The sequence below is a fragment of the Canis lupus genome, chromosome 26, assembly GCF_003254725.2.
Source record: "Canis lupus dingo isolate Sandy chromosome 26, ASM325472v2, whole genome shotgun sequence".
NCBI classification, from domain to species: Eukaryota; Metazoa; Chordata; class Mammalia; order Carnivora; family Canidae; genus Canis; species Canis lupus.
The window spans coordinates 19,740,859-19,768,826 of NC_064268.1; the positions used below are offsets into that span (position 1 = coordinate 19,740,859).

The following is a 27,968-nucleotide window of genomic DNA, read 5'->3' on the forward strand; positions in this document are numbered from 1 at the left end:
TTCTCTTGGTCAGTTTTTCCTGTCCTTGGGCTTCTACCACACTGTCTGATTTACTGTTGCTTCATAATAAGTCTTTTATATATATAATAAGTCTTAATATCTGGTGATGTGACTTTTCCAGCTTTGTTTTCCTTCTAGAATGTCTCTACTTTTCTTAGTTATGTACATTTTCATAAAATACAATCAGCTCATCGTTGGAAGCTCATCGTTGGAATTAGCTCATCCATTTCCATTTTATTTTATTTTATTTTATTTTATTTTATTTTTTTAAAGAGATCTTATTTATTTATTCATGATAGACATAGAAACAGAGAGAGAGAGAGAGAGAGAGAGGCAAAGACAGAGACACAGGCAGAGGGAGAAGCAGGCTCTGTACCGGGATCCCCCATTTCCATTTTAATTGCATGGAATCTCTAGATTACTTTGGGGAAAACTGTCATCTTTACAGTTGAATTATTCAATCCCTGACCCTGGTTTATTTTTTCACTTTGAGCTATTTGAGGGACCCCTGGGTGGCTCAGCGGTTTAGCACCTGCTTTCAGCCCAGGGCATGATCCTGGAGTCCTGGGATCGAGTCCCACGTTGGGCTCCCTGCATGGAGCCTCTCTCTCTGCCAATGTCTCTGCCTCTCTCTCTCTCTCTCTCTGTGTCTCTCATGAATAAATAAATTAAATCTTAAAAAAGAAAAAAGCTAGTTGAATTCCCTTTCTATGCTCATATTTCAAGACAATAATATAGATATTTCCTCCCATTGTGATATGGTGCTTCCCATGTCTGAATCGGAGATTGAAATGGATATTTGACTAGCCAGAATGATAGTGTAGACCAACACAAAGACTAGCAAGGCAGCAATATTTTTCTGTAGAAACTGGGTCTTTTGAAGAAGATGCAGATAAAAGGGTCATGAATGAATCTGAGAGAGAAGAGACCTTCGAATTAATCTGTTCCACTTAGGATTTTTTTTTTTAAGATTTTATTTATTTATTTGAGGTGAGGGGACAGAGATAGTGACAGAGATAGTAAGAGAGAGCACCAGGGGGGAGGAGAGAGAGAAGCAGGTTCCCTGCTGAGCAGGAAGCCTGACATGGGGCTTGAACCCAGGACCCTGGGCAGGCGCTTAACTGACTGAGCCACCCAGGCACCCCTCACCTGCTCCACTTAGCAATGCTCTGTCTCTATGCATTTTGTCAAGTTATCATATATGTTTTGCTGGGACCATTAAGGTTACCATGGAGATGTTGGTGCTTAACACACAGGGCAGAAGTCTGGATGAGAAAATCTATGGATGGTATATAGTAGCAGATAGCACGCACTTCCTAGGACAGCTTTTTTCTTACAAACTCTTGTTTTTCTCTCTAGGACTGTCCTTTCATTGTCTGTATGACCTATGCCTTCCATACTCCAGATAAACTCTGCTTCATCTTGGATCTGATGAACGGTGAGTGACATGCAGAAAGCCCAGATGCAGGGAAAGACATGGCTGGGACATGACACCTCAGTGCATACTGTTCTAGGCACCCCGGCGGTTCAGGTTTTTCAGATAATTAATTGGGTTCCCTCTGAAGTTTAAGGAAACCTTCTTACTCTTCAAGTTTCCCTTAGAATTCATTTTAAAATGTTGACCACCGTTCCTGTCTAGCCCTCCTAGTCTCTCCCCAGGAAGTTGCATTTTTTGGAAAAGATTTTCATAAAATAGGCAGAGTGAAACTTCATTTTCTGGGATGTAGCTGGCCTAGATCTTTAATTAGCATGTTTCTTGACCCTCAACTTTTAGGAATGAAATGGCTTCTTAAGAACGTACACCAAAGATAGAAGTGTATTAAGAAACCAACTTTGAAGGATTGGCTGTGGCCAGCACAGCTTCTAGCCCAGTGTTCTGTACCCTTAGCCCAGACCAACCATCCACTGATCTTTTAAGCTATGAATAATCACCCGGCAAATGTTGAGAAGGTCCTAGGTAGAAAAATAGTTTTCTAATACTGGAGAGTGACACCATAGTCAAATGTTTTTAGTAACAAGAGCTTGAAATGAAATGCACACAGTACAGCAAATGAACTAACCTCTTTTGAAAGTTCATTTGAAGTTCTGTTATGTTTTGAGGGTTTAGTTTAAAATCAGATCTATTTAACAACATGGAGGAATTTTCCAGACGTAATAATGGTCAGAGAAGCCAGACACCACAGCATGTCTCCTGTGTGATTGCATGAACAGGCAAAGCTAATGTCTGGTGAGAGGTCAGAATGGAGTCCCCTTGGTCTGATGAGGGACAAGAGCTGAGGCATTGCCAGGAAAGGGCGCGGGGCAGCCTCTGGGATGCTGGGTATCTTTTACATCTTGATCTGCTAGTGGTTGTACAGAAATATGTGTGTGAAAGGGAAGATAGGTAAGCAAAAGCAGGGGCCATAACGTTGGCCACACATTAACTTCTGCAGACCAGTAGAGGCTATTCCTTTACAGTAAGAACATTCCCTTAAAAAAGAAAAAAAGAAAAAAAAAAAAAAGAAAATTCCCTTACCCTGTTGGTCTCGGTCTCTGTAACTTGAGCCCATATGATGATTGACTTTTTCCAACATATTATGAATTGTTTGCATCTTAGTATGCAAACATAAGGCAAAATGGAAAGAATTTTAAGGGGAATACCCAAATACCCACCTCCCTGGATTTCGCCAGTTAAAATTTTACTGTATCTGTTTTACCAAATATCTTTCAATATGATCGTTTTGTTTGTGTGCTTATTTCTTTATTGTCCACGGAGCCAGTTGCTAGAGCCATCTGCTAGATCATTACATACTTGGTCCAGTTTGTTAGACAGGACGTAAGTACTCAGAGCAGATAAGCTAGCCACCCCCCGCCCCCAGAGGTGCATCTGGAAGCTGGACTGCCAATCTGAGAGTGATGGTTGTGTTATATATTGTCCTGGCCATCCCTGAATGAAAGTCTTGTAATGTTTGAGTTCCCTCTATCCTTCTTAAAGTGTTTTGTCAAACTACAGAAGTCAGAGACAGATACACAGAAGCAGTTTGCCCTTTTTTCGACTATGTCTTAACTATTTAAGATGGCAATGATTTTCATTTCCTATGAATTGAAAGGCTTTAATATTAACCTCTACATCTCTCGTTCCAGGGGGCGATTTGCACTATCACCTTTCACAGCATGGGGTGTTTTCAGAGAAGGAGATGCGGTTTTATGCCACTGAAATCATCCTGGGGCTGGAACACATGCACAATCGGTTTGTTGTTTACAGAGATCTGAAGGTAAGGCACTCTGCTTCCAGGACCTGCACAATAGGTATTGAGGTCCTGGCTCTCCGGATGGTTCCTTCTTGCCATTCCCCTCACCTCAGCTCCTGTGAAGGCCCATCTCTCCAGACTCTAAACTTTGATTCAGGCCCTCCTTTCCTTCTTCCTTGTCACTATCAGCTCAGCATGGGCTCCTCGGCCTAGTGCAGCATACACACTAACTCAAAAATTTTAATTAATTAATGAAAAGCAAGGTAGGAGTCTCTTGGCTGTTGCTGATTTTACAGTTAATTGTAATGCACTTAATGTTCACTAGGCAACTGGTTTAGCCATGGCTCTGTGTTAGAACCGGTGATGTACAAAGAGAAGAAGCAAAGAACATGTGTTTTCCGGGATAGAATGGCTGAGTCGCTCATCAGAGACAGGGTCGATCAGCCTGCAGAACTTCCCCTAAAGGCCACTCTGAGAGTTTCATGTTGTTTTAGGACTGTCTTCAAAATCACTAACAGATTTTTAGATCCCTGAAGAGCAGAGCCTCCTACTGCTGTGTCTGGACTTCTTCATTCTTGTTCTCTCTCTCTGGACTTGAAAAAAATGCATTGAGTCTATTCCAAGTTTCCCCCATTCCAGGCCATGATGCTCAGTCTTGGGTTCTACATTCATAAGGGAGCTAGGAGTTGGCTCAGCACCTCTGTGGTGACACTCACCACCAGAAGACAGGGAGAGAGATAAAAGGGACCTTGACAAATTATAGAAATGATCATGCAAATACATAAATGTGTTACAGATAGTAATAAGGAGAAAAAGGATCAGAGAGAGAGTTTCCCAGCAGGGTAAAAACACTCTGGGAGGATGTGTTTGCCTTCTTTTTCAGATTCCTTCTTGAATGAATCCAGTGTAACTACTGAAATGCACAGATTATGCTCCTTTTTCTCAGGAGCTGCTGCTATGTTTTGATTAGCTGTCTTAGCTTTTTAAGGTTACCTTCCAAGAATCTAAAATATTATATTTTATTTTTGAGACTCTTACTTTGTCACAAAACACTTTGTAAAATTTAAAGCTTTCTGCAAGGTTACAGAATTATCTCCGTAGTTTTCATCTGAGCATGAAGAAGGAAAAAAAATGTATTTTCATTGAATTAGAATTAATTAGACACTGGTTGGCACATGATATTTTGTTTCCTCCTGTGAGTTTTGCAGAAGAATAAAATACATGCTGAAGGCCCATGAAGCGCTATTGTAATACATTTTAATTTAGATCTATAACCGGTCTCTAATTATCTTTATGCTGTATTTTTTTTTGTTTTCTAAGCTATTTAGTAGGCAGTGGTATTATTTAATTTCTATTCAAACTGAATTCTAGTCACTCATGATTATTCATGCTTCAGTTTTATAATAGCATGCCATTTATTTTTATTTCAAGCAAAACAATTGTTGATTTCTAGCAGAAAAATATTAAGATGACTGTAATTCGATGTATATTAGGGAGAGGAGCTTCGTTTCCCTGATTATACCGACTAAATCTAATCTCAATAGATACATTTTAGTCAGAGTCATACTGGGTCATTTGGTCAGGTCCTGTGTACTGACTGATGTTCGGAAGCAGAGATGCTGTTCATTGGGATTGGTGCCCCACTGTGGAATGTTCTGATTTCTTTTTTTGTTGTTGTTCTGATTTCTTAGGTCTGTGTTGGTACCTTCTTGTGACTACTTTCTGCCATGTGCCTCATGGGCTCATTCCCTGAGGCCTTTGTGGTTCACAGAAGCCATGTGGACTCACTCCCTTTGTGGAGAGGCGCCCTGCTCTGGCTGGGCCTCAGTTCTCCGCAGGGTTAGGAGGGGGCGGGGAGGAAATATTTTTTAACTGATGAACTTTGGTCGTCCCCCTGCAAGCTCTCTCCCTGTGTCTCATTATCTCATGAGTAGACTCCTTTGTGTATGCATTGCCATTTTTCTGTGGGATTTAAACATGAAATGCGTTCCTGTCAGTATCATACTTGGATGTGACAGTGTGGAATTAGTGTTTGGATAAAATGATAAGATAGCACGTGCCTATAGTTGTAGAAATTCCCAAAGCCCTGTAACAATTTTGGGACTCCCGAAGATCATCTTGTCTTTCTCCTCAGCCTGCAAATATCCTCTTGGATGAACATGGACACGTCAGGATATCCGATCTCGGTCTGGCCTGTGACTTTTCCAAAAAGAAGCCACATGCAAGCGTGTGAGTAGCACAGCAGCTCTGTTCACTGTTCCCTGTTGTTTCTCTACCATGATGCGTTGACTGGCGTAGACCCCAATCTGGTCACTTGTTCGCCCAGCTTTTTCTTGCCAAAGGTGATTATCAATATCAACCAGGCCCCATATCCCTGGTTTTGGGAGAGAAGATAAGCAGGATGTGCCTCCTTTGTCTTCAGGGAGCATGGATGGATGGACCCACAGCGTGACCACGGGGGCGGAGTGTCTGTGGTGGAGAGAGGGACCCCAGACCCAAGACCATGCCACCTGTGTGACCCTAGTCAGTCATTTTATCTGCTTGGCCCTCAGTCTTCTCCACTAGAAAGTAGAAGCAATAATAAATCCCTGCAAGGTGTCCTGAGGATAAAGGGAAGCCCATGTGCCCGGGAAGGTGCAGAGGCATCTGCATGTGACTCTTCTGGGAGGCCCAGAGGTCAGGCTTCCCTCTCTCTCTCTCTCTCCCCATCTGCTTTCTCCTTCATTTTCAGAATGGTTTTTTTTTCTCCCTGAAGGAAAATTAGGAACCTTTTTTTTTTTAATTAAAAACACAAATCATCTGTTTGCAGGCCACGTTAGACTTGAGCATTAATTACATCAGTCCTCCGACAGACCATATGGAGGGAGCCCCCCGGCCCCACAGCCCCCAGCCAGCACCTGACCCCTCTGCACGCTCCCCTCTAGGGATGGACACTGCCATCCCAGGCCTCTGCAGAAGCAGAAGGGAATGCACACCGGTTTTCGTTTATGATCCTTAGGCATCAGTTTATCTGGGTGGAAAACATGGACGTGTATGCAGTTCGTAGAAAAGCAGATGAATGTTGCTTTATTCCTTTTCTTTGTAAATGTATCATTCTCAGCACAGAAGTCCTTTAAAATTACATTTTATTGTCCATATTGAGCTAGCTTTCATCACTGTATAGAATGGGCTTGAAGAAACTCCCAAGGGTCTCACTTTACGCATCCATGCAGAAAATAAACCCTAGACCCTTCTTTCTGGTTGATGAAATAAGGTGGTTCTGCATTACAATACCTGATGAGGGGCTACATTAAATCAGAGTTGCCTTTTAAAGCCTCAATCAAATGTGAATGGTGAATAGCACTGAGTCTGTAAACAAGTTTCTCTCTTCCTGCAGAATCTGGGGTCCAGCGATAATAGCATTAGCATTTTGCCAGCACTTTACAATTATTAGGCCAGAACCTGTGGTTGCATAAGCTTCTCTCAGTAAGTTCATCAGGCAGTTTTAAGAGGGTTGTTTGAATTTTTAATGCAGTAGGTATTTGGTATGCTAATTTCTTCAGTTTAGTGTAGCCATAACTGAAGGGGAATCCAAGAGCCTCAGAAGAGTTAGTCTTGCAAAGGAATTAACTTTCAGTGTTGAGGTTATTTATTTCCTTACAGAGCTGCACCCACTTCTTACTGTAATTCACCTGTCAGCTCTGAGAGGCAGGCTGGGCTGTTCTCAGGATTCAAACAGTAGCTGTAGAAAGGGGTAGGATTGAGAAGGTTGGTTTCTATGTTTACGTGATGATAGTGAGGCCACTATTCTAACAGTGCATCTCCTGGCCCAAGAACAGAGGCTTTCGAGTCAGCACATCTGGGTTTGAATCCTCCTCCAAGCTCTATGCCTCCTTTCTTCCCTCTCTCTAAAGAGGAGATGACAGTGGCATTTATTTTATCCAACTGTTGGGAGGGTCAAGTCCACTGATGAATGCAACAAGCTTTTATGTAACATTGGCTGGGTGCCAAGTGCAGGCAGTACTGCGGGGACCCCCTAGGACTGGCCATGTAGGGAGTGACTGGTGTGTGGGTGGCAGTGGTGCCAGCAGCCACCGCGCTCACTGTGTCACCAGCTGAACATCCACCATCCCAGGCATGCAGGGCCAGCTGCTTTGAATATGCTCTTATCTTTACAGAAACACCAAGCATTGCAGGTAGAATAATCTACTTTATGGCATGGACACTGAAGGCCAGAGAAATCAAGTAACTTGAACAGGGTGACAGACCTGGCCCGTTATAGGACTAGAATTAAACTCCACCTCTGACTCCAGAGCTTGGGCTCCTTACACCTACATGGGTGAACTGCCTGACACTATGAAATGGTCCACTTCATACCCATTGAAGATGTTTGGCCAGAATTTCACCCTGGACTTGGTTTCTGAAGTCTTCTCAAAGCTACAGATGTGATCTATGGACTTCATTTAGCCAATCCATCTACAAGTAGTGCTGTGGTTGGGGTTCCCAGTTTGGGCTCCCACTTCATCCCTCTAGTGAGTCCATTTAGTGCCTCATGAATTACCATAAACTAGAAGTTAACTGTGCGGTAGCCCAGAGAAAGCAAAGAAAGACTTGGAGGATTGAACAGTTTACACAGTGCCTGATTAGAGTTTCAGCTTAATTTTATCTAAGAACACAAAGCTATGTCTCATGTCACAGTGCCTCAAAACCTCCCAAGTGTTCTTTCAGGATTCAGAGTAGTTCAGATGGTCAGTGAGAAATGTCAGGGAGCACCAATAGCTGCCATGCAGTCAGAATCAGAAAGCCACATGGTATGTGGTACGGTATTTGGCTCTGATTGTGTCCCATGTCAGCTTAGAGAGCTGGCCTGCATTAGCCTCCTGTGTTTATCCTTGCAGTACTTTCCATTCCAGAATTGGGTTTTGATTCTGAGAATCATAGGCTTTAAGGTCACCACAAAGGTCTTTCTGGGCAACACAGAAATTAACCCTTCGTAGAGACTGATTCAGATGCCCCTCATAGAAATCTCCAGTGCCCTCACAGCATGGCTGGATGGCCTTACGCTGTCAGACTTAGGATTCCAGACAGTGGAACTTATCCAGGTTGCTGGACCTTCCTTGATGGGGCAGCACCCATTTTCACTGCTTCAGAGCAGTTTTCCAAAGTTAGGACTCTTTAAACAGCACTGGGCCCAATGCTGAGCCTGGATCAGGAAAGATTAATGAGTGATCCAGAATCACTTTTCTGAACAGATTCTCAGTGCGCATAACCTAAGTGTGATTGTAATAAAATAAGACTAGAGACATAGATTTCTTCTGTGCCAGCACCATTCTAAATCCATTACAAATGTGTAATCCACATGGCAACCCTGCATGATACAGGTGTCCTCTTATCACCCACCTCGTCAAGGAAGATCAGTGAGGGTGGACACTTTGGCGAGTATAGCCTTTGTAGGAATTTTTTCGGGCTGTGTTTTTGAAAGCCCCCTATGAGCTGCCTCTCGCTCTTTACGTGAAATGGTGCACGCTCAGACCCTTAAGGAAGAGTGGGGAATGGAACAATGGGAGGGGGTTCAGAGATACAGAGTAGTGCAAATCAAGATCAAATGGTTGTCCTTCCAAATCTTGTTCTCAACTTCCTGAAAACCGACCTCATGTTTGCTTAGCAGTTATTTGACCTGTCGGCAGCCCTCAAAATTTGACATAGAATTTCTCAATCTTTTGTACCTATTGGCTTGCACCCTCATGTCTTACCCACTCCTTTGGGGTCTGTCTCTGCCATGCAGACTGTGTGAGTAGCCCCTACCCTTAGCATGTACCAGCTCAGGTCCTAGCACGGAGGGTGGTGCCACACAGGAGGGGTGTCCCCATCCCTTCAGGTCCATGGCACCACCTGTAGGTGCCTGCTTACCTTCCCCTCCCCAACCCCACCCTACCGCAACCCTTGCTAAGTCCTCATTAGCTCTGGAACAGGCAGGAGACCTCTTCATTAGCTGTCGTGCAAAAAGACTAACATGGTTCAGATTTCCCTTCTGAGACTGGAGCCTGAATTTTTTCATATTTATCTTGTACTATAATTTGTTTCTACTCATTCCTATACTAATTAAGACAGAAAAGGTTGTCTTCTCATTGGGTGTTCCATGAATCATGTTGTGTGGAATCCCCATTGTGCCCTCCCCCTTGTTTATAGTGGCTGCAATTCAACAAATGATGTCTGGACCTCTGGGCTGAGCTGTTAATGTGTTATACAGTAGGCATGCTCTGATAACCGCATGTACACTTTCTTCTCTCTAGTGGCACCCATGGGTACATGGCTCCCGAGGTGCTGCAGAAGGGGGCAGCGTATGACAGCAGTGCCGACTGGTTCTCCCTGGGTTGCATGCTTTTCAAGCTTCTGCGAGGGTGAGTGAAATGCATCCTTCCCGTACTGTCGCCACAGCATGTCCTCTGATCAGAGTCCAGGCTAGTTAGACGTTGTTAAGCCTTACCACCATGCTAATCTAGACAATGACCAGAGTTCTTTCTGCCCTATCAAAGCGAGTGCTTCACTCCCATGAACGGTTAGGCAAAAGGTTTGTTCCATACCTTATAGGAATGTCAACACATTTAAATCTAAAATAACACTGCTTTGAAGTCCCATTGATAAGCCTTTTTTGGAGGCATAAGTGTTATTTTAAAATGTGCATAATTGAAGAAGGTAGGATGATTTTTTGTTGTTGTTGTTAGGAGTCATTTACTCATGATTGTCTCGCCAACATTCAGTGTTTTGAGGGTGACAAGAAAGGCCCAAGACCCGAAATGAACTGATTATAAAAGTGTGCAGGTATGCGGGAGCATGCCAAAGCTAATTTGCTTTCTGTAAAACACAAAATGAAACTGGGTATAATTTTGTGTTTTTAATTAATTGGTGTTAGTTCTCAACTACTAGAAATGGAGAAGTAGAGCAGAAGGGTTAGGGAAGGCACTGTCAAAAATAATGTCCTCATATTGAGCACAACGATTATGTTAAATACTTCCATTAATTTTTAGAAATTTTCAGCCAACCAGAATGGAAATCTGAAGTTTCAATAAATGTTTTTGGTCATTTTCATCCACAAAGATACAAAAAGTACTTTATTTTAAAATTTCCTGGTCAAGACTCTCCCTCTCATATTTCTGCTGTGAACACAGGTCTGGTCATTTGCTAAGCTTTTCACGTTTCCACTGGGAAGCCTCGTTGAGCACTGCCACATCTTCTTACCATAATTAGTACATTCGGCAAAGGGGCTGGATTACTTGTTTCGCCCCAAATTAGGTTCCCAGCACCCTTGATGCATCCCCAGGACCCTGATAATCTAGTTGTTCTCTGTTCACTGTTTTCACTTGGGAACCAAAATCATGTTACTGCCCCCAGAGTCAGGTCCTGTTGGTCCTTAATTGAATTACTCTATTTGTGGAGCCTGGATGGCCCTAATCCACATCATCAGACTTGCTGACCTAATTAGAGAGTTTTGCAAGACAGGCCAGAGAAAACCACTTCCCACATGAGACGTCCTTCCACCTGGTGGAGTCTCTGTATGTGTGGTGAATGCACGGAAGTAGACCCCGGGCGATGGGGTTGGAGGTACTGAATCCATACTCCCGGGATTTTGAGACCATAAAATTCCACGCAACAGCAAAACTGTTGAATACATCAAGTCAGGATTGAAAAATCAATAGTAAAATGTCACAGGGAAACTTGCAAAGCCATGTATTTAGGGCTTGATTCATGTCTTTTCTTTGTTTGATACTAGTCTGTTTATAATAATGTCCACACATAGAAACTGGGGATGATCTGGCCTGACATTGTTTTTAAAAGATCTGAATATTTATGAACAATATGCCAGCAGTGTGATTTGCGGCTATTAAAGTAAATCCCGTTATATCTGGCCACATGTCAGATTCGGAGTACTGAATTGGGAGGTATTTATTCTTCATGAGGTCCTTGATGGAGCTCAGTGGAAGCACTGTGTTCACTGCAGCTCCTGTCAAGAAGAGTCTTGGCCACAGGAAGACATCCAGAGGGTGTTCCTGAGGGTGGGATGAATGGGATGAGAGGAAAATGGTGAAAGATCTAGAAACCATGGCTGATATGGAAAGGTTGGAAGAGCTGGGTACAAGGATTAGGGGAGTCCTAACTATTGGCTTCTGGCTGGCTGAGGATCCATCTTCATGAAGGGGTTCTGTTCATGCTGGAGTGCTTTCAAGAGCAGGCATTTTAAGGAGGGGAAAGATTTCAGTTTGACACAAGAATTTAAAGGAATGTTGTGCCTCACAGGTAGCGAGGTCCCTGTCACTGTCTGGGGACCACCTTTTGAGCCTGGCGTGCAAAGAATCCTTCTGCTGTGTAAGAGATGGGACTAAATGGATCTTCCCCATTAAGATTTATGGTCTTATGCCATTCTCTGCGTCGCTTGTTCAGAAGCCATTCACAGGAGAGGAGAGGGTACTGAAACCAGAAGGCAAAGAGACGGTTGTTTGACTTAAATGGTTTAGAGGAAACTTGATTGAGCACCTGCAATATGTAGGAGACTATGCTTCATGCTCTGGGGAGAGAGGGGGTGGGGTGGGAGGAAGGTAGGATGCCACATCCCATCTTTAAGGAGCTTGCAGGAGAGTAGAGATGTCCACACATATGGGCAAGGCAGGCTGCAGTGTCCCCGGGTTAGGGGGTGGGGGGTACACAAAAGGGCCCCAGGGCTAAGCTGGGAGAGCAGGGCTGATTCCACATGGGATGCTCTGTGAAGGGGGCCTGGAAGGGGCTGGCAATTCCAAGACTCTGGAGCAAAGTGAACATGTTTTCTACAGGGAGCAGACAACATGGGGTGGCTTGCCTTTCCCCAGTGGTGACATGGGTGGGTCAGGTCACCGTTTGTCAAGAGGGGTGGGCATGCTGAGGGGAGAATATTGAGGAGACTGGGTCAAGATGGGAGAGCCTAGAACGCCATATGGTAGAGTGGGGGCTTTTACGCCAGGACCCGTGGGCCTGGGACCTGAATGGAGGCAGGAGGCACAATGGTGTTGCTACGCTGATCGGTGGGAGTGGCAGTTGCTGTTTTTTCTGATGGGTGCTTGGATATGAAAGCTAGGAAGCTAAGGGGTGCTGCTTGGTAATGCCTGGAAACACTTTCGGTTGTCACAACTTTGGGAAGGGCTACTTCTGACGTCTGGTGGGTGAAGGTGAGGGATGCTGCTAAACATCTTATGATGCATAGGACGGGCCCTATGCCCCAACAAAGCATTGCCTTGCCCAAAAGGTCAACAGTGCCGAGGATGACAAAGTCTGCTCTCGAGCACGTCTCTTCCTTCCTTCCCACAGTGGTGCAGTGAGGCTGAACAGGTGGTCACCAACAGATTTTTTTTGCTTCTCCTTTCTATAGTCATTTGCTTCTTACATGGACCAGCAGTGCCTCTGCTGAAATGCTTGTCTGCACCCCTCACTTTGCCTTGACACCCTAGAAGAACACCACAGAGGCACGAGGAAAAGGAATCTGGATGTGAGCAAGCTGTTCAGGCTTGAGATCATGTTCTGCATCCCTGGATTCACAGGGATGGGACAGAGTATTGAAGAAGTGTCCATGTTGCAAATGTATGGGATTGCTGCCATGATCCTCAATCTAGATTTCAGATGTCTGATAAGGAAAAGAATTGTTGTGACGGTAGCTTTGATCCTAAACTTGTCACCTCTGATGGTCTGTCCCTGAAGGTGTCAGATGCAGGGAGAGAGCCTGGGTGGTGATCCGGGAACAGCTTAGCTCTGCCCGAGGTTACCAAGTTTATTCCTGTGGGGAGAGAAAAAAGGGAATGTTTATAAATATTTTGGCAGTTACTGGCTTGAGTTCAACTCGTATTTGATGTAACATGTCATCTTTTTGGTGTTCTAAAATTAAATGTTGATGTAAGAGCTTTGAATCACCCTTACTTACAAATGTATTGCTTTTGAACTCACTGTGTGTGTGCGTGTGTGTGTTTTCCCATCATTTCTCCCATCTTGAATGCTTTGCCAACTTGCTTGGAGGGAATTTGCGGTGCTCCCACTCGGTCTGTAACTCGAAAGCCACATCTGACCATGGCACATGTGAGTTCTCTTCCCGTGGTGGGGCTAGGCGATGCAGCCAGAGTGGTGCATGCGTTGTGGGGAGAAGTGGGCCCGCCCTGCAAGCTGTTGGCAGGCCTGAAACTGGCTCCTATTTAAAGTGGCTGCATCAGGGAGCAGCTGCAGCCACACAGGATCTGCGAGCACCACGTGCCTCCCTCCAAGCAGAGATTATTACTATCGTAGGGTCTCTTTAACATTTGCCAAAATAGAAACAGAATCTTTGGTTTGGTTCACAAAGAATAATCAAGACTACATTGGAAACAGATGTGCATCAAGATTTCAAACTTGAAAGAGCAAACTTTCTCAGCGCCATGGCCCGGAGCTGCATCGCTGAAAAGCATTTCCGACTGTTTTCCTATTGAGTCGGATGTGGAATAGCCGTGTTTGTAAAGTGGGCTGGGTAGTGACAGGGTTCATGTGCTGGAAATGTTTTTGGCACCACCGACTTAACTCCACTCCCCCTTGCAAGCCTCCCTCTGGTCTCATGAAAGACTTTTTAAATTTAGCACAGAGCATTTCTGTCAGAACACAGCAGTCCTTCTCTGCAAGGGTCAGGGCACAGTGCTTTCCTTCCGGTGGCAGGCCCAGGCCAATACTCGGGGGGTCGAGAGCAGGACTGGGGTCCCCAGTACTGCCCACAGGAGTCAAACCAGCAGGATTTGCCCCTCTGCGAGGACATCTGCTCACAATCCCTTTTTATGCGTTCAGGACCTTGTGTGGGGTGGAGACAGCCGTGTCTGGAAGAGACTACAGTTTTAATAAGATTTAATAAGCTAATATTCTTTTGCTCTTCCACCATGAACATGTCAATATCTCTGTGTCTTTCACACAAGAGGAGGATACAAGTGATGGTTTTTTAAATGATTATATCTTATAAATAACAGCATACCATTTGTTGTTATACCCGATTTGCTTTTTAAATGCAGTAATTTTACATATTTCTTTTTAGAAACAAGTAGGGGAAACATTTCCAGTCAAAATCTAGCTTAAAGATTAGTGCATGTTTGCTTGGCACTCATTCACCTTGTTTTAGATTTTATTTTTCAAAGTATTGCTTCCAAGAGATGGAAATTACTCTATTTCATTGCATGGTAAGAAGGAAAATAAAGCATTAGAGTGCCCTCTCTTGTACAGAATGAACATTAAAATATTTAAGAGAATAAAGGCTCTGAAATGTAATAATCCCTTCTAAGAGATGATTCAGTGCATTACTTCACTAATTTGGTGAAGTAATGGTCAGAGTGGTAGCAGTTATGTAGTGCAAGGATGAGCTCTTTTTTCTAAATCACATCAGTACTCCAACTCATTTTATAGAGTAACTTTCAGATATTTTATAGAGTATCTTGCCTCTGATGATGTTATGTACGCCTCAGAAATAAATCTGTAAGATTCATAATTTTGTAAGCATGTCATGCTTTAAGAAAACTCAATCATATATATGTATATATAGATACACATATATATAGTTCTCCCTTCTTTAATTTTCAAGTAAAAAAGTAAGACCAGGAGTTCATAATTTACATGTTTACTAGTCTCTTTTGAGAAGATCTCCTTTAAAAGCCAGCTTCTCCAGGGTTTTAATAGCAGGATAAAGAGTAAGGATAGTTTGTTTTTCAGTTTGTCAAGCAGACATTCACTTTGTAAAGTCAAGATTCATCTTTCTTAATTTCGTCAATGATTGCTGGACCAGATACTCCCGTATATTGCCATATCGTGACTGCTTCTAGCATACGCGTTGTCTGTTGGTTACCTTTGCTATTTCTGTGAAGTGCGTGGCCTTATGCCCATCAACAGATGAAGAAATGAAGACTAACCATTTCCGTGACTGGCCCGCAGCCAGTAAACACCCCCGTCAAAACCTCAAACTTAAAAAAAAAAAAAACAAAAAACAAAAAAAAAACCCTCAAACTTAAGTCTGCTGACTTCTGAATTTGGGGCTCTCCATAAGTAAAACACAAGGCAGCTCTCAGGGGCAGCCTGGGTGGCTCAGCGGTTTAGCGCCACCTTCAGCCCAGGGCGCGATCCTGAAGACCCGGGATCAAGTCCCATGTCGGGCTTCCTGCATGGAGCCTGCTTCTACCTCTGCCTGTGTGTGTGTGTGTGTCTGTCTGTCTCTCTCTCTATCTCTCATAAACAAATAAATAAAATCTTAGAAAAAAAAAAAAGAAAGGCAGCTCTCAGAACTGTGGAGGGCCTCAGGGGCACAGGGTTCGTTTGTATCTGTTATCATTAAGGGAAGGTACTGCATCGTTACTGGTTTCCAGTGGGGGAGGCCTGTTCATCTTGGTTGTGTTTTGGTTGGACTGTGGTTCTTTGGGTTATTTGAGGGACTAATACTATTTTTCTTAAAATAAAATAAAATTGTGTGAAATTTTTTATCTCAAAACACTAAAAGTGACAAAAAGTTATATAACCGACCTTCATTTTCATGACTACCGGTCGGCTGCTTATTTTCTTTTTAAGGATATTTTAAAATATCAGTGGGAATATATTTGCTGAAGCATATTTTAGTACCATGATTTCATTGATGTGAGGATCAGACAGTTCAAGCAAGCACAAGCCCCCATCCCCCCTTCAGACCCTAATGTACCCCAAGACCAGTTTTTCTCTGGAAATGGTGAATGGGTATGGTTTATATATTTCTGTGGTTTTGGATGAACAGTGACAGAATCCAGGATGCTACCCAGACATGAGTCAGGGACGTGCACTAAGTGAACTGATACCACATTGTCATAGCATATTGTTCATTTCCATAGGCACAGCCCTTTCAGACAACACAAAACCAAAGACAAGCATGAGATAGACCGAATGACCCTCACCGTGGTAAGGAGATTAAAAACTCTGTTGTTTTTTTTCAAGATTTTATTTTCTTTTATTTTTTTAGTAATCTCTACCCACAATGTGGAACTTGAACCCATAACCCTAAAATCTAGAGTCACCTGCTCCACCGATTTAGCCAGCTAGGCTTCCTCTTAAAATCTCTATCCTTATTTGTATCTTAATTTTCATGTCTCATTCCATCACAACTGGTGTAAAAATTTGCTTTCTTAAAACAAATGAGTGGAGATACAGTTCCTAAAATTCCTAACTGGAAAACTTAGTGAAAATAGATGCTGAGGCAGAAATTAAGGTTTGCCACCTGTCAGTAAGATAAAGATCCAGAAAATCAAAAACCAAAATAAGGAGATCAAAGAAAAGAAAAAATTGCGGAGGCACAGAAGAACAGGGAGCCCTTTTTCTCCTGACCTGGTCCCAGCCTGTTGATTGACATTGAAAATGACTAGTAATCTGCGGCACCTGGCTGGCTCAGTTAGTGGAGCGTCCAACTCTTGATCTCAGGGTCATGAGTTCAAGCCCCACGTTGGGCATAGCCATTACTTAAAAGAAAAAAAGAAAGTGACTAGTACAGTTTCATATTTCCTTAGAGTGAATATTAATTCATGTTGAATCTGCAGTTTTTAATTTTAACACTGTCCTTACCTAAGAGATGGCCTTTAGGTCTGCTTGGGCGTCAGGGCCCTCTCTCCAGGAGTGCATCTTTGAAATCATGTTCTTTTCTCCCCCAGAATGTGGAACTCCCAGAGGCCTTCTCCCCGGAACTGCGGTCCCTCCTAGAAGGCCTGCTCCAGAGAGACGCCAGCAAGCGACTCGGCTGCCATGGGGGCGGGTAGGCTGTTTTAGCTCTTGAGTCTTGTCACCCGGAACACATAACCGTTTCAGTACATCACAGATCATTCCTAGCCCCTGAAAATCTCCCATTTTGATCTGATGGGGGGAAAAAGCTAATGGAAAATATGTATGCTGTCCTTTGTGTTTCATAATTAAGACATTGAAGGAGTCGCTAACTTTTTAACTTTAATAATCAATCATGTTGATGGTGGAAATGAATCCTGATATTTCTCAGTTCTTTTGGGGAAGTTTTACTAATTATGCTTGTAGTTATGGCAGTTCAATATCCTGATCTTGGGTCTTACATGTTTTCTCTCATGCATAACCAGCCAGCTGCTGTTTTACACATGCTTTCTAGCTGCTAGAATGCCTTCCTGTGGTCCTCAAACTTGACTGATATTTTGGCTGGATATAGAATTCTAAATCGATAATGATTCTCCCCCAGAACTTTGAAGATACTGCTTTATTGTATGTAATAAAGTTGGTCATGGAGCTGAGTTATCACTCCTTCTGTCAGGCACTGGCAGTTCCTTGTACTGCGGAGGTTCATTTTCTTCAGCTTGGGGAATACTTTTTTTTTTATTTATTTGACATCCCCTCTCCTCTATTTCCTTGGTTAGCTCATAGAACTCTTTTTAGGTGCCTGTAGGGATTTCTAGAATGGTCGTCAATGTGTCTCTCCTCATGTATTCTCTGTATCTTCACTTTGATTCTGTTCTACATTCTGTTGGCTTAAGTCTCTAATCCCTCCAATTGCTTTTTAAAATCTTTAGCAGGCTTAATTTTTCCAAAATAGAACCTTTCAGAGGTTCCCCTCACTCCATTAGAATAAACACCTAGCTGCAGGCGTTTTGGAATTGGATTTGGAGGAAGAAAGTATGGTGTTTGTGTGTGCATGCGCGTGTGTATACATCCGTGTGTGTGTGAAGGGTTCCACATACAGAGTTCAGCCTGTCCTCAGCCTGTGGCTCCCCCACCCCCTATCCCACCCCCTCTGGCCCCGGGCAATAGCTCTGCCACTTCCTGCCCTCGGTCACTGCTCCTGCATCCACATGCCTCCTGCATCCTGCCTGCTGATGGCTCCCCATCCCTCTTTGTGATGCATTTATGTCTCTGTTCCTCTTCCATCATTTTAGTGGTTGTTGGAAAGGAATAAATGCAAAACACAAGGGGACACCCTTTGACTTGAATTCATTCATTCATTCAGTAAACACTTACTGAGCACCCTCTGAGTGCCAGCCACCATCCTAAGTGCTGGGGCTGAGGCAGTCCACAAGGTAGCCACAGCCCTGCCTTCTTGGAGCTTGTTATGGGGCCAGGAGTGAATGATATTATAGAAATGATGAAATAAGTAATGATGAAAAGATGACCTCAGACAGAAGAGCGTGAATGAGATAAATAAAGCATTGTTGTCCTTGAGCCGCCAGCTTTGGGAGGGGGGTAGGAAGGGACCCCAGGCAGAAGGGTTGGTGAGGGTAGGGCTTTGAGGGTCAGTCAAGCTTCCATGATGCAGAAGAGCAGGAAGGCTGGAGGGCCAGGAGAGGGAGGTCAGGAGCCAGACAGAGAGGCGGTGAGCTCTCTAGGCAGGTCCTATAGGCTGTGTCTCCAGACTTCACTGTAAGTACAAGGAAGCCTCTGGAGAGTCCTGGGCAGGGGTGAAGGAAGATGGTTTGAAAAAATGATGTGAGTGCGGCGTGGATCAGGTGGAGCTGCAGGCTGTGTGGCTGGAGTGCAGGCTGGGGCAGGGGGCAGTTAGGGCCATTCAAGGAGCAGGTTGGGGACCTGGATGATGGTAGCAGTGGCAGGACATTCAGCATCCCCTTCATGATCGAAGACCCCGCGGCCCCCACTCAGGGTTGGATCTCCATGAGGATTGGAGGCAGTAAGAAGAAGCCCCAGGACTTGCCATGGGGTAGGCTGTAGAGTGTAGAGAGAGTGGGTATCGGGGGTGATCTGGCTCTTCAGCCTTAGACAACAAAATGTGGGAGTAAGTCAGGAGTTCTATGGACCTCTTGCCCAATCGAGTGGAGATACCAAGTAGGTGCTGGGTGGGTGGGTCTCCTGGTGTGCAGGACAAGGTCGGCACTTGGGACACAGAGCTGGGAGCTGTTCGCAGGTACAAGGCACTTAGTCATGGCAAGGTGAGGTCACCCAAAGAGTGATAGCCGAGGAAGGGGGCCGAGAACCAGCCCTTGGGGCTCTACTGCAGGGGACAGGGCTGGGGGAACCCTGGGCAGGCCTGTGGGAGAATCTCTGGCGGGCATGGGGACTGCATTTTCCCTGTGCAGGCTTTCTTCATGGTATATACAGGCCCTTCTCTTCTGCATAAATTGAACTTTAAGGGTGATCTTTGGGAAAACTTTTTCTTCAATTAATAAGGAGGTTTGCCATGCACTGTGTTCCTAGATTTCTAGTTTGCTTCTAAATTCACATTTGGGGCTTCATATGCCTATTGTTTGATCTAACATGCCTCATCGACATTTGCTGTAAATCTCCTCGATGTGGAGATCTCTAATTCTTGCTTGAATTTGTTCTCATGGCGACAGAATTCTATGTGTCTATATATCTGTGACAACTCCCTGGTTCTCTCAAACTGGAATACACATCCCTGATAAATTACCATATGGAATAATAGTCCTAGCTTCTGCATACAGTATTTCAAGACATCCAGTGTTTCCTGTGTTGCTTTGAAAGAAGCATATTAAAAAAAAAAAAAAGAAAAGAAAGAAGCATATTTTACTTGTTTACTTAAAGAACTGAAAATGGTCATTCCTCTGTGTTTTTACCAGGAGACAGCTTTTGGAAAATATTTCTTAGGTTTGCAAATGCACCCTTACCACCTTTGTGCCTCTTCCACAGGGCACAAGAAGTAAAGGAACACATCTTTTTCAAAGGAATCGACTGGCAGCATGTCTACTTACAGAAGGTACTCTGGGGGCACTGGGTGGCCTGGGTCCCCACTTCCTGGGTCCATCCCCCAGAGCCTCGAGCCCTGCCCCCGGGGCGCTCCTGACCGTGTGCTGCCTTCTAGGGGTGCCTTACCACTGACTCCCTCCAGGCTGAGGTCGGTTTCCCTAGTTAACAGTTTCAAACTACCTGCAGTATACATTAATAAATACTGAAGTGGAGTTGTTATCTAATTCAAATGTCCATATAACTGAGATGTTTTTAGCTTTCGCTCACTTTTTTGACTTCCTATCTCAGTCAGAGTGTATTTTCATATAGACCTTTATAAAAATATAGAAGAAGCATGTGTCACAAATCTACATACACTTCCAAGCCCACACCCCACAACTTAAGGATCAATATGACTGGATATCAACAGAATCCTTTATTTTAGGATATTTTTATATTCCCATTGGTACAGGAAAACACCCCCAAACTAAAGTCTTTAAAAACACGATCAGCTGTGGGTTCATTTTTGCATGATCTCCAACTGTCAAGGAATGAAGCTGTATTAGTCCCGCCTGATGGGACTGAGAGAGCGATCTGCAGCTCCATTGGTGTCGGCCTTTGGACACTTAGGAGTGTAGAGCACCCCTCCTGCCCTCCCTGCACTTTAAGGCTCCCACAGGTAGTTGTGGTGCTGTGTTGTCTGAGAGGTAGTGTCTTCCTAAAGTTGAGCTGGCAGGATGTGCAGTCTGGAGACTTCATCATATTCAATAATGCTTTAAGACTTTGGATGTGAATCTTTCTTTTTGCCCCTTAACTTTCTCTAAAATATAGGGTCTTCTTTTAGGGCTGTTCCATGCACAAGCTTGTCTGTGAAATATGTATTGTGCCGTGTACCAGCTCGACTGGAGTGCTCACAGAGTGCAACACATCAGTGTCTTGCACAGTGCTCTTGCTATAGAGTGGTAGGCTGGCACAAGCGGTGAGGTGATCCAATAACTGAACCAGGCTTCTTTGGATCTTCTAGTACCCTCCACCTTTGATTCCTCCCCGAGGAGAAGTCAATGCTGCTGACGCCTTTGACATTGGCTCATTTGATGAAGAGGATACCAAGGGCATCAAGGTACATAAGGGTGTTTTGGAGGGTGGGGAGATTTTTTACTCAGTCAAACTGAATGATTGTCTTAGCATTGGCCTGCTTGTGGAATGTCACTCACCACTGAACACCTAACATATTTGAAGCAGGTAGAAGTCAAGGACCTAAATTAGAAACTATGAAACTATGTGGACTAATCATTTTATGTTTGATAAACTGGTAAGTGGTCAGTTTCTTATGGATTTGGATATATTTGCGATTGAAATAGAACGCAGGGCAGCCTGGGTGGCTCAGCGGTTTAGCGCCTGCCTTCAGCCCAGGGTGTGATCCTGGAGACTTGGGATCAGGTCCCTCATCAGGCTCCCTGCATGGAGCCTGCTTCTCCCTCTGCCTGTGTCTCTTCCCCTCTCTCTCTCTCTCTGTGTCTCTCATGAATAAATAAATAAAATCTTAAAAAAATAAAATAAAATAAAAATGAAATAGAATGCAAACGTATATAAAGCAGAGAAAAACAACCGTGTGATAGCAGACACACTTTGCCTTGTGCCAAAGAGCCAGCCATCTTAATCCTTTTAAGTATTCAGATCTCTCTGTTAGGAAGGAAAGAGCAAACAGCGTGAGTCATTTTGCATTTGTCAATCAAAAGTAAAATAATCACTGTGTTTTTTTTGTATAATCCTCTGCATTTTTCAAACTTTTGTTCATATCATTATGTGTCCCAGTAGACAAGGCATAATTACAGACGGTGAGTCATGAGGGAAAATCATCCTCCTCAGGCTGCTAAGTCAGAGTGTATCACTACATGTCAGGCTCATGTCTGCCCCCACCTTCTCAGCTTCCCCCAGGACCTCCCCTCCCTTCTTAGCTGCCTCCTTATACCCTGGTTGTGTGAACCCCCCTCATTTTTCCTACAAGCAGCTCCCCCTCCAGAAGACTGCAGCACTCTAAGCACACACACCTATGAGGAGCTGTAGCTAGGGACACGAAGGACTGGAACCAACAGGGCATGGGGACAGAAGTGGTAGGCACGCGGCAGGGGAGGAGGGAGGCCAGGTGCATCAGGACACGAGGAGTGGCAGCTGGTTGGAACAGGCAGCATCAGGGAGGAAGGGTCAATTGGGGTACCCCCAGGACCAGCTTCCCAGGAAGAAGAGCTTAGGCCAAGGGGAAGTGGAGGTGTGGTCTGGGGCAGTGGCTCCCACCGTTGGGGGGACGGCAGCATGCCCAGGGCCCAGATATGTGCATCACCACCAGACCTGGTCTGCAGCCTAGATGGACAGCACGGGTCCAGCATGTGAGTACCACTGTACAGCCATGCGGTGGAGAAAGGTCATTTACAAAGTCAGATAAAAGGATTACTGTTTTCACAGTAGAGTTGTCATCAGATGTACTACCATCCACGGAAGGGTGTTAGATAAAACAACTGTGATGTGGAGCCCACAGATATTTTTGAGATTATAAAGAGATTCTCAAACTTTAAATTTTGTAGACCATAATCAGGGCTCTGGAGTTGGACAGACTGAGCTCAGATCTGCTCTCATTAGCTGAGTGACTTTGGGCCATTCAGGTCACCTCCCACGCCTTGGTTCTGTCACCTGTGATGGGTTGTGAGGCCGATTTCTCTGAGGTAGAGGAGAGAGCCTCCTTAAGCCTCCTGGCCTGTAGTCCATGCTTCAGTTAGGAGGTTCCGTCATTGTGGTTTCCATTCTCTGTGACCAAGAGCTAAGGATGAGTGTGCTCAGAATGAGAAGGGGCGTGTGGCCAGGGATCCAGCCGGAAATGAGCCTGGGACAGCCTGGTCCAGTTAGAGGGTCTGGGTCTTAAGAAACCAATTCTTTATCTTTAAAAAAGCAGCCAATAATATACTCTTCTTTAAAAAACAGGAACAGAAACAAGATAAGTATACATTTTCTTCTTTGCTTTATTCATTTTTAACAATTTATGCTGAGTCCTGAAAGTCAAGGCTCCCTGAAATTCTAGGAAGCAGAAGTTTGTATACAAAGCAGACTTGGCCCTTTCTGAGCAACTACTTTGGAAAGGAGTGTGTTTTTACTTTTGGCAGATGCTTTCAGAATCCGTTCCTGTGGCCCTGATCACAGGGTGTCCCTCCACCCTGGTGCACTAGCACCTCATCTCTCTCTCTCTCTCTCTCTCTCTCTCTCTCTCTCTCTCTCTCTCGTGAGTGGGCACACGCCTCCAGCATTCATGCTCTGAGCCACTGAGGATTTCAGCTCTGGCCTCAGCCTGGAAATGGAAAAGGAAAGGAAGGTTCTGTGAACCAAAGGACCCTAAAATCAACATATGCTTGTAAGAGGACCCTAAGGGCAGCCGGAGAACCCTCTGTGTTTCATTGATTTGCTAAAGTCTTGGGGGCAAGTGCCTCTTCAAGCTCTTTTTCTTGTAAATAACTTGCCTATTAACGATAATCTATCCAGTACTTCTTTCTCAGGCAAAGTAGCAAGTAAATCAAGTTTATAAAGAGATCTGTGCTTTTGATTGACAAATGTGTTCCTTTCTTTCAGTCAGATCACTAACCTTTCTGCCACGGAACTGTAGCTCAGAGGCATAAAATCATTTTCTTTGCTTATTTTCGGAGTGTGGCCTCTAAGCTCAGGGGGAAGAATGAAGACTTTTGAGTAATAGTTTGGAGGAAAAATGCTATCATTAAGTGTAATTTTTATTCCAGTGCCTCTTAAAGGCAAAGTTGCCTTAACTCCCAGTGAACTCCACATGCCTCCCGAGCTCCATGCTTACACACTTACTTGATGGAGTTGTTACACTAGGTTTGTGAAAAGTTGGAAGGTTTGTGGAATGAATGGAAAATTCAGCTTCCTCTCCCCTCTGCTCATCTCACTTTTCAGATGAATTGAGGGTGTTTAGAAACCACCCCCTCCCACCTACCTTTTCCCTTTTAATTGTTTCTAAAACTACAGCACTTTAACTTCCTACTTTTGCAAATAGAATTACCTCGCCATCATTGAGATTCTGTTTTGTTGTTGGATCTTTTCGTACTTTAAATAAAACCCTGTACATATTAGTTTTTCTTTGGCAAAAATGTAATGAAGATGGTGTAAGGGAACGGCTGAATCTTAGCAGCCCCCGGGCTGAAGGTAAGAACAGTGAGAACAATGGTGGGTCTGGGTTGCTTAATATCATTAACAGACACTTAAAACAACTAATGAGCTGTCTCTAAAGGATTTTGTACTGTGGTCCGGTGATCTTCCCATGTACAGTTAGGATACTTCTGAATCTGTGGCCTTGCTAAGTATGTTAAATCATAACTATCTTGATCTCTTAAAATAATAAGCTTCTTGATTGCGACCAAGATCTCTACAAGAATTTCCCCTTGGTGATCTCCGAGCGCTGGCAGCAGGAAGTAGCAGAAACAGTTTATGAAGCCGTAAATGCAGACACGGATAAAATCGAGGCCAGAAAGAGAGCTAAAAATAAGCAACTTGGACACGAAGAAGGTAAAATAGCCAGCATGTCTCAAAATATTTTCAGTGCGATGAATTTTTAAAAAATTCTTGCAAAGCTGAGAAAGTATATGGGTCATAAAGTACTTTCCAGGGGTGGCAGGGGGAACACCATAAATAGTTTTGTGTGGCTTAGAAAAGCTCAGTGTAATATTTCAAAGTCCTCAGTCAACATATAAATGAAGGTGGTCAGCAGTAACGTGTCAGTGTGTCCTCCGATCATGGAGCATTTAGAGTTTTTTGGCCAGTGAGGACTGAATATTACAGTGCCAGGAGTAGGCCTGGCTTCGTGGACGTGTGACCTGGGCCACCTCCTGGGATACTGCACTGGCTTGAACGCTCTGCTGTTACTGTCTTGATGTTCTTAATCATTTTTGAAAGGGGGCCTGCATTTTCATTTTTCACTGGGACCAGCGAAGCATGTCATAAATGGCTTTGGGGAGGGACTCAGCATGCATGTCCCTTGTCAAGAGCTATAAATCAATATAATTACATTTATTTTACAACCAGCATTAAAGAATTGCGAAGCTGCATTTTTATTTACGATATTTGAGTGCCCTGTTGGGATTTCCAAAGCGGAGTACATAACATCAAGTATTAAACTAGTCCGCCATGCTTGATTCACCAGATGTTGTCGCTCTCAATTTTTGTAAGATTTTATGAATCTGGGATATTTAAATGTATTGTGGTTAATGACCATGATGTCATTTGCTTTACTTCTAGGCAAAGACTTTTTGAGGTTAGCGTTATATAATAAGAGAGACTGTCCAGAAACAAATTCATTATGTTAATAAGTTGCTTGAATGGGGGCAGTTTGATGCAGGCTCATTGGTCATGTTGATCAGTTCCTGGTAGCATTTTTCACCTGCTCAGAAACGTGTGCCTGAGCTCAAATGGATTCTTCCTTATATAAAAGCTGCCTGAGTACCCCAAGGGAGCGGCACGGCCCCATAATTGTGCTCACCTCCACTCAGCAGGGAGAGGAGCTTCATTTCTAAGCTGTTCCTTAGAGAGCACGTCCATTGATATCACTCTGGACTGTTGACCATAGCAAATTTTATGGGAAATTACCTCAGTAGTAATTTGCTCTGGGGAGGGCCATGATGTCACTAGAATCTTGACAAATTGGACCCAGAAAAAAATAGGTATACCTTAATGACCTTGTTGAGGTTATCCTTTTAATTAGCGCCTCAATTAGAGCACCTAGCAAATTAATGAATTTATCTTCATATACAAGTGATTGATTTGGGCATCTGTGGATGTTGGTTGAAGATCTCAGGAGTCATCTTATAGAACAGTACAGCCTAAGCTTAGGTCTCTGAAGCAAACCTGCAAGGCATCTGTCTTCCATATTCTTTAGCCATGCAAACACTTTCCCATTAAAATGACAACTCCAAGGAGCCTACCTGATCACCTCGTCCCCCCTCTCCTTGGTTCTTTGCCCTCCTGTATGTGGCACAGTGTAGGTATTGCTGATCTATTTATCGTCTGGGTCTCCTAATAGAACGTTAGCTTTCTGAGGGCAGGAGTTCTGTCTCTGGTCATATAGCACTGATGAATCCAGAGTGCCCAGAACATGTCCAGCAATAGACATTCCCTTAATAGCTGAATGAGGGAAGGAGTGAATGAATGATTTTAGCATGATATCCAAAGCCTTTAAAGAAAACAAAGCCAGCCACTTCAAATTACCTTTAAAAAGAGAAAAAGGAGAGATAGCACTTCACTTTAACAATATGATCAGGACTCAACATGAGTGCAAATTAGCTCGGTCTATCTACCTAACCATATATTTGAGGCATAACTATAACTGAAGGAATAAACAGTTTTGAGCCTTGTGTTACCTTGGCTGCTTGATAAGCCCCTTACTATTATTTATAGGATTGAGAGGAGAACCCCAGTCCCACATAAAGACACGGATACATTGAGCATTGTTTGAACGAGATTTCTCTCTACTCTCCAATTCCTGTTATTACACATACTGAAAAAATAGTTTGGGAACAAAGCTCTGCTCTCTATGTGTGTTAAGGGACCATCACAAATGTATCAGAATGTTGAGAAACAGCCATTCAGTATGTTAGCAGAGCCGAAGAGACCTCTTCCGATCCCCAGGTCACCTGTGTCTCAAAACAGAAATAGTGGTTTGCGTGACGTGTTCCGTTCATAAAAACTTGATGATTCCAAAGAGTGTGTAATTCTTTCTTGTTTGTTCCAGAGAATAATGTAGACAACCTGTGTCCGAGCCCACTTAATTCGTGGTTATATTATATTCCTCAGATTACGCTCTGGGAAAGGACTGTATCATGCACGGGTACATGCTGAAGCTAGGGAACCCATTTCTGACTCAGTGGCAGCGTCGGTATTTTTACCTCTTTCCAAACAGACTTGAATGGAGAGGAGAGGGAGAGTCCCGGGTAAGTTGAAAATGGCCTTACCAGCATGGACTTCCAGCATACTCGATGTCACATGGCTCTTTCAGATTGCAGGCATGGCCTCTAAAGTATCCCGCTAAGCTGTGGGTATCTATTTTAACTTGTGCATATGAGATTTTGGTATCCAAACTTCAACTTTTAAACGTAGAGCCAAGGAAGGATTCTGTAACATCTCAGAATAGGATGTGAGGTCAAAACAGGTTTGAAGAAGTCCAGAGAAAGTCAAGGAGATCAAAAGAGGGGGAAAAAAATCCAGGACTTTGGAGTCAGACAGAGGTGCTTCAATCCAGAGCTCAGAGAAGATCTGACATCTACAATATGGCTAGGTGGTTGTAGGTCCACCTGTGCTCAGTCTTCCCTCATGTGGCCTCCCCTCGTCAGGCTCAAATCAACTAAGTGATGTAAGCCATGACTCTGGGCACAGAGGTGAGGTTGCCAAGCCACACTTCTTTGGTCTCTGCTTTGTTGGAAAAGTGTGACTTCCATACCATAGGCAGGAAGATACCTCTTCCCCCTCAGGTCCTTTACACAAGACAGGCGGCATTTATTAAGCGTCTACTGTGTGAGGAGCGGGGGGCTTATCTAGAGGTAGCAAACCAAGAAAAAGGTATGCTTCTGTTCTTGGGGAGGGAATGGCTGGTCATCTGGGGCCAAGGAAGCAGGGCGATGGTGGTTCCAAATGTCAAAACACAGTCAAGTCTTGGATTTGTCAGAATATTGCCTGTCAGTTGTTGGGTGGTGAGAAATGTAGAAAGTAGTAAGCTCTAATCTTGTTTTTTCTGACTTTAGAATGTGTTTTTAAATCCTCATTGGTAAAGAGGCACCTTGGGTGGCTCAGTTGGTTAAGCATCTGAGTCTTGGTTTTGGCTCAGGTCATGATCTCAGGGCTCCTGAAATTGAGCCTCGCTTTGGCCTCCATGCTCTGCAGAGTCGGCTTGTCCCTCTCCTATCCCCTCTGCTTTTTCCTCCAACCACATGCTCTCTTTCTTTCTCAAATAAATAAATAAAAATAATAAATCCCCATTGGTAAAGCTGATATTTAATTATGAGTGATTGCTACTGCACGGCACATTCCTTTCAG

The 27,968-nt window shown here is 43.9% G+C and overlaps 1 protein-coding gene and 1 long non-coding RNA gene across 11 annotated transcripts in view; one reads left to right on the forward strand and one right to left on the reverse strand.

Annotated features, from left to right (window-relative positions):
• GRK3 (G protein-coupled receptor kinase 3) overlaps nucleotides 1-27,968 on the forward strand; it is a 132,351-nt gene that overhangs the window by 91,539 nt on the left and 12,844 nt on the right. For 7 of the 9 annotated variants that reach the window (XR_003146695.3, XR_007406099.1, XM_025474353.3 and 4 more), the window contains 10 exons: nucleotides 1,360-1,438; nucleotides 3,124-3,254; nucleotides 5,365-5,459; nucleotides 9,503-9,610; nucleotides 16,082-16,148; nucleotides 16,892-16,992; nucleotides 19,854-19,920; nucleotides 20,914-21,009; nucleotides 24,290-24,452; nucleotides 26,733-26,869. Coding sequence is in view for 6 of the 9 variants with exons in the window: in XM_025474353.3 (XP_025330138.1) it covers nucleotides 1,360-1,438; nucleotides 3,124-3,254; nucleotides 5,365-5,459; nucleotides 9,503-9,610; nucleotides 16,082-16,148; nucleotides 16,892-16,992; nucleotides 19,854-19,920; nucleotides 20,914-21,009; nucleotides 24,290-24,452; nucleotides 26,733-26,869 (1,044 nt within the window). In the remaining 3 variants the exon portion in view is untranslated. Of the gene's footprint in view, nucleotides 1-1,359; nucleotides 1,439-3,123; nucleotides 3,255-5,364; nucleotides 5,460-9,502; nucleotides 9,611-16,081; nucleotides 16,149-16,891; nucleotides 16,993-19,853; nucleotides 19,921-20,913; nucleotides 21,010-24,289; nucleotides 24,453-26,732; nucleotides 26,870-27,968 lie in introns of those variants that run through there. The other 2 variants (XR_007406100.1, XM_025474356.3) reach the window with 2 other exon arrangements.
• On the reverse strand, nucleotides 11,017-16,960 carry LOC112676745 (uncharacterized). Of its 2 annotated transcripts, none has more exons than XR_003146697.3 (3): nucleotides 16,806-16,960; nucleotides 12,622-13,008; nucleotides 11,017-11,257 (listed from the first exon to the last, which is right to left on the reverse strand). It is a non-coding gene; the product is annotated as an uncharacterized LOC112676745 (long non-coding RNA). The 2 variants fall into 2 exon arrangements; XR_003146698.3 differs by having other exon boundaries at nucleotides 12,911-13,008; nucleotides 16,806-16,957.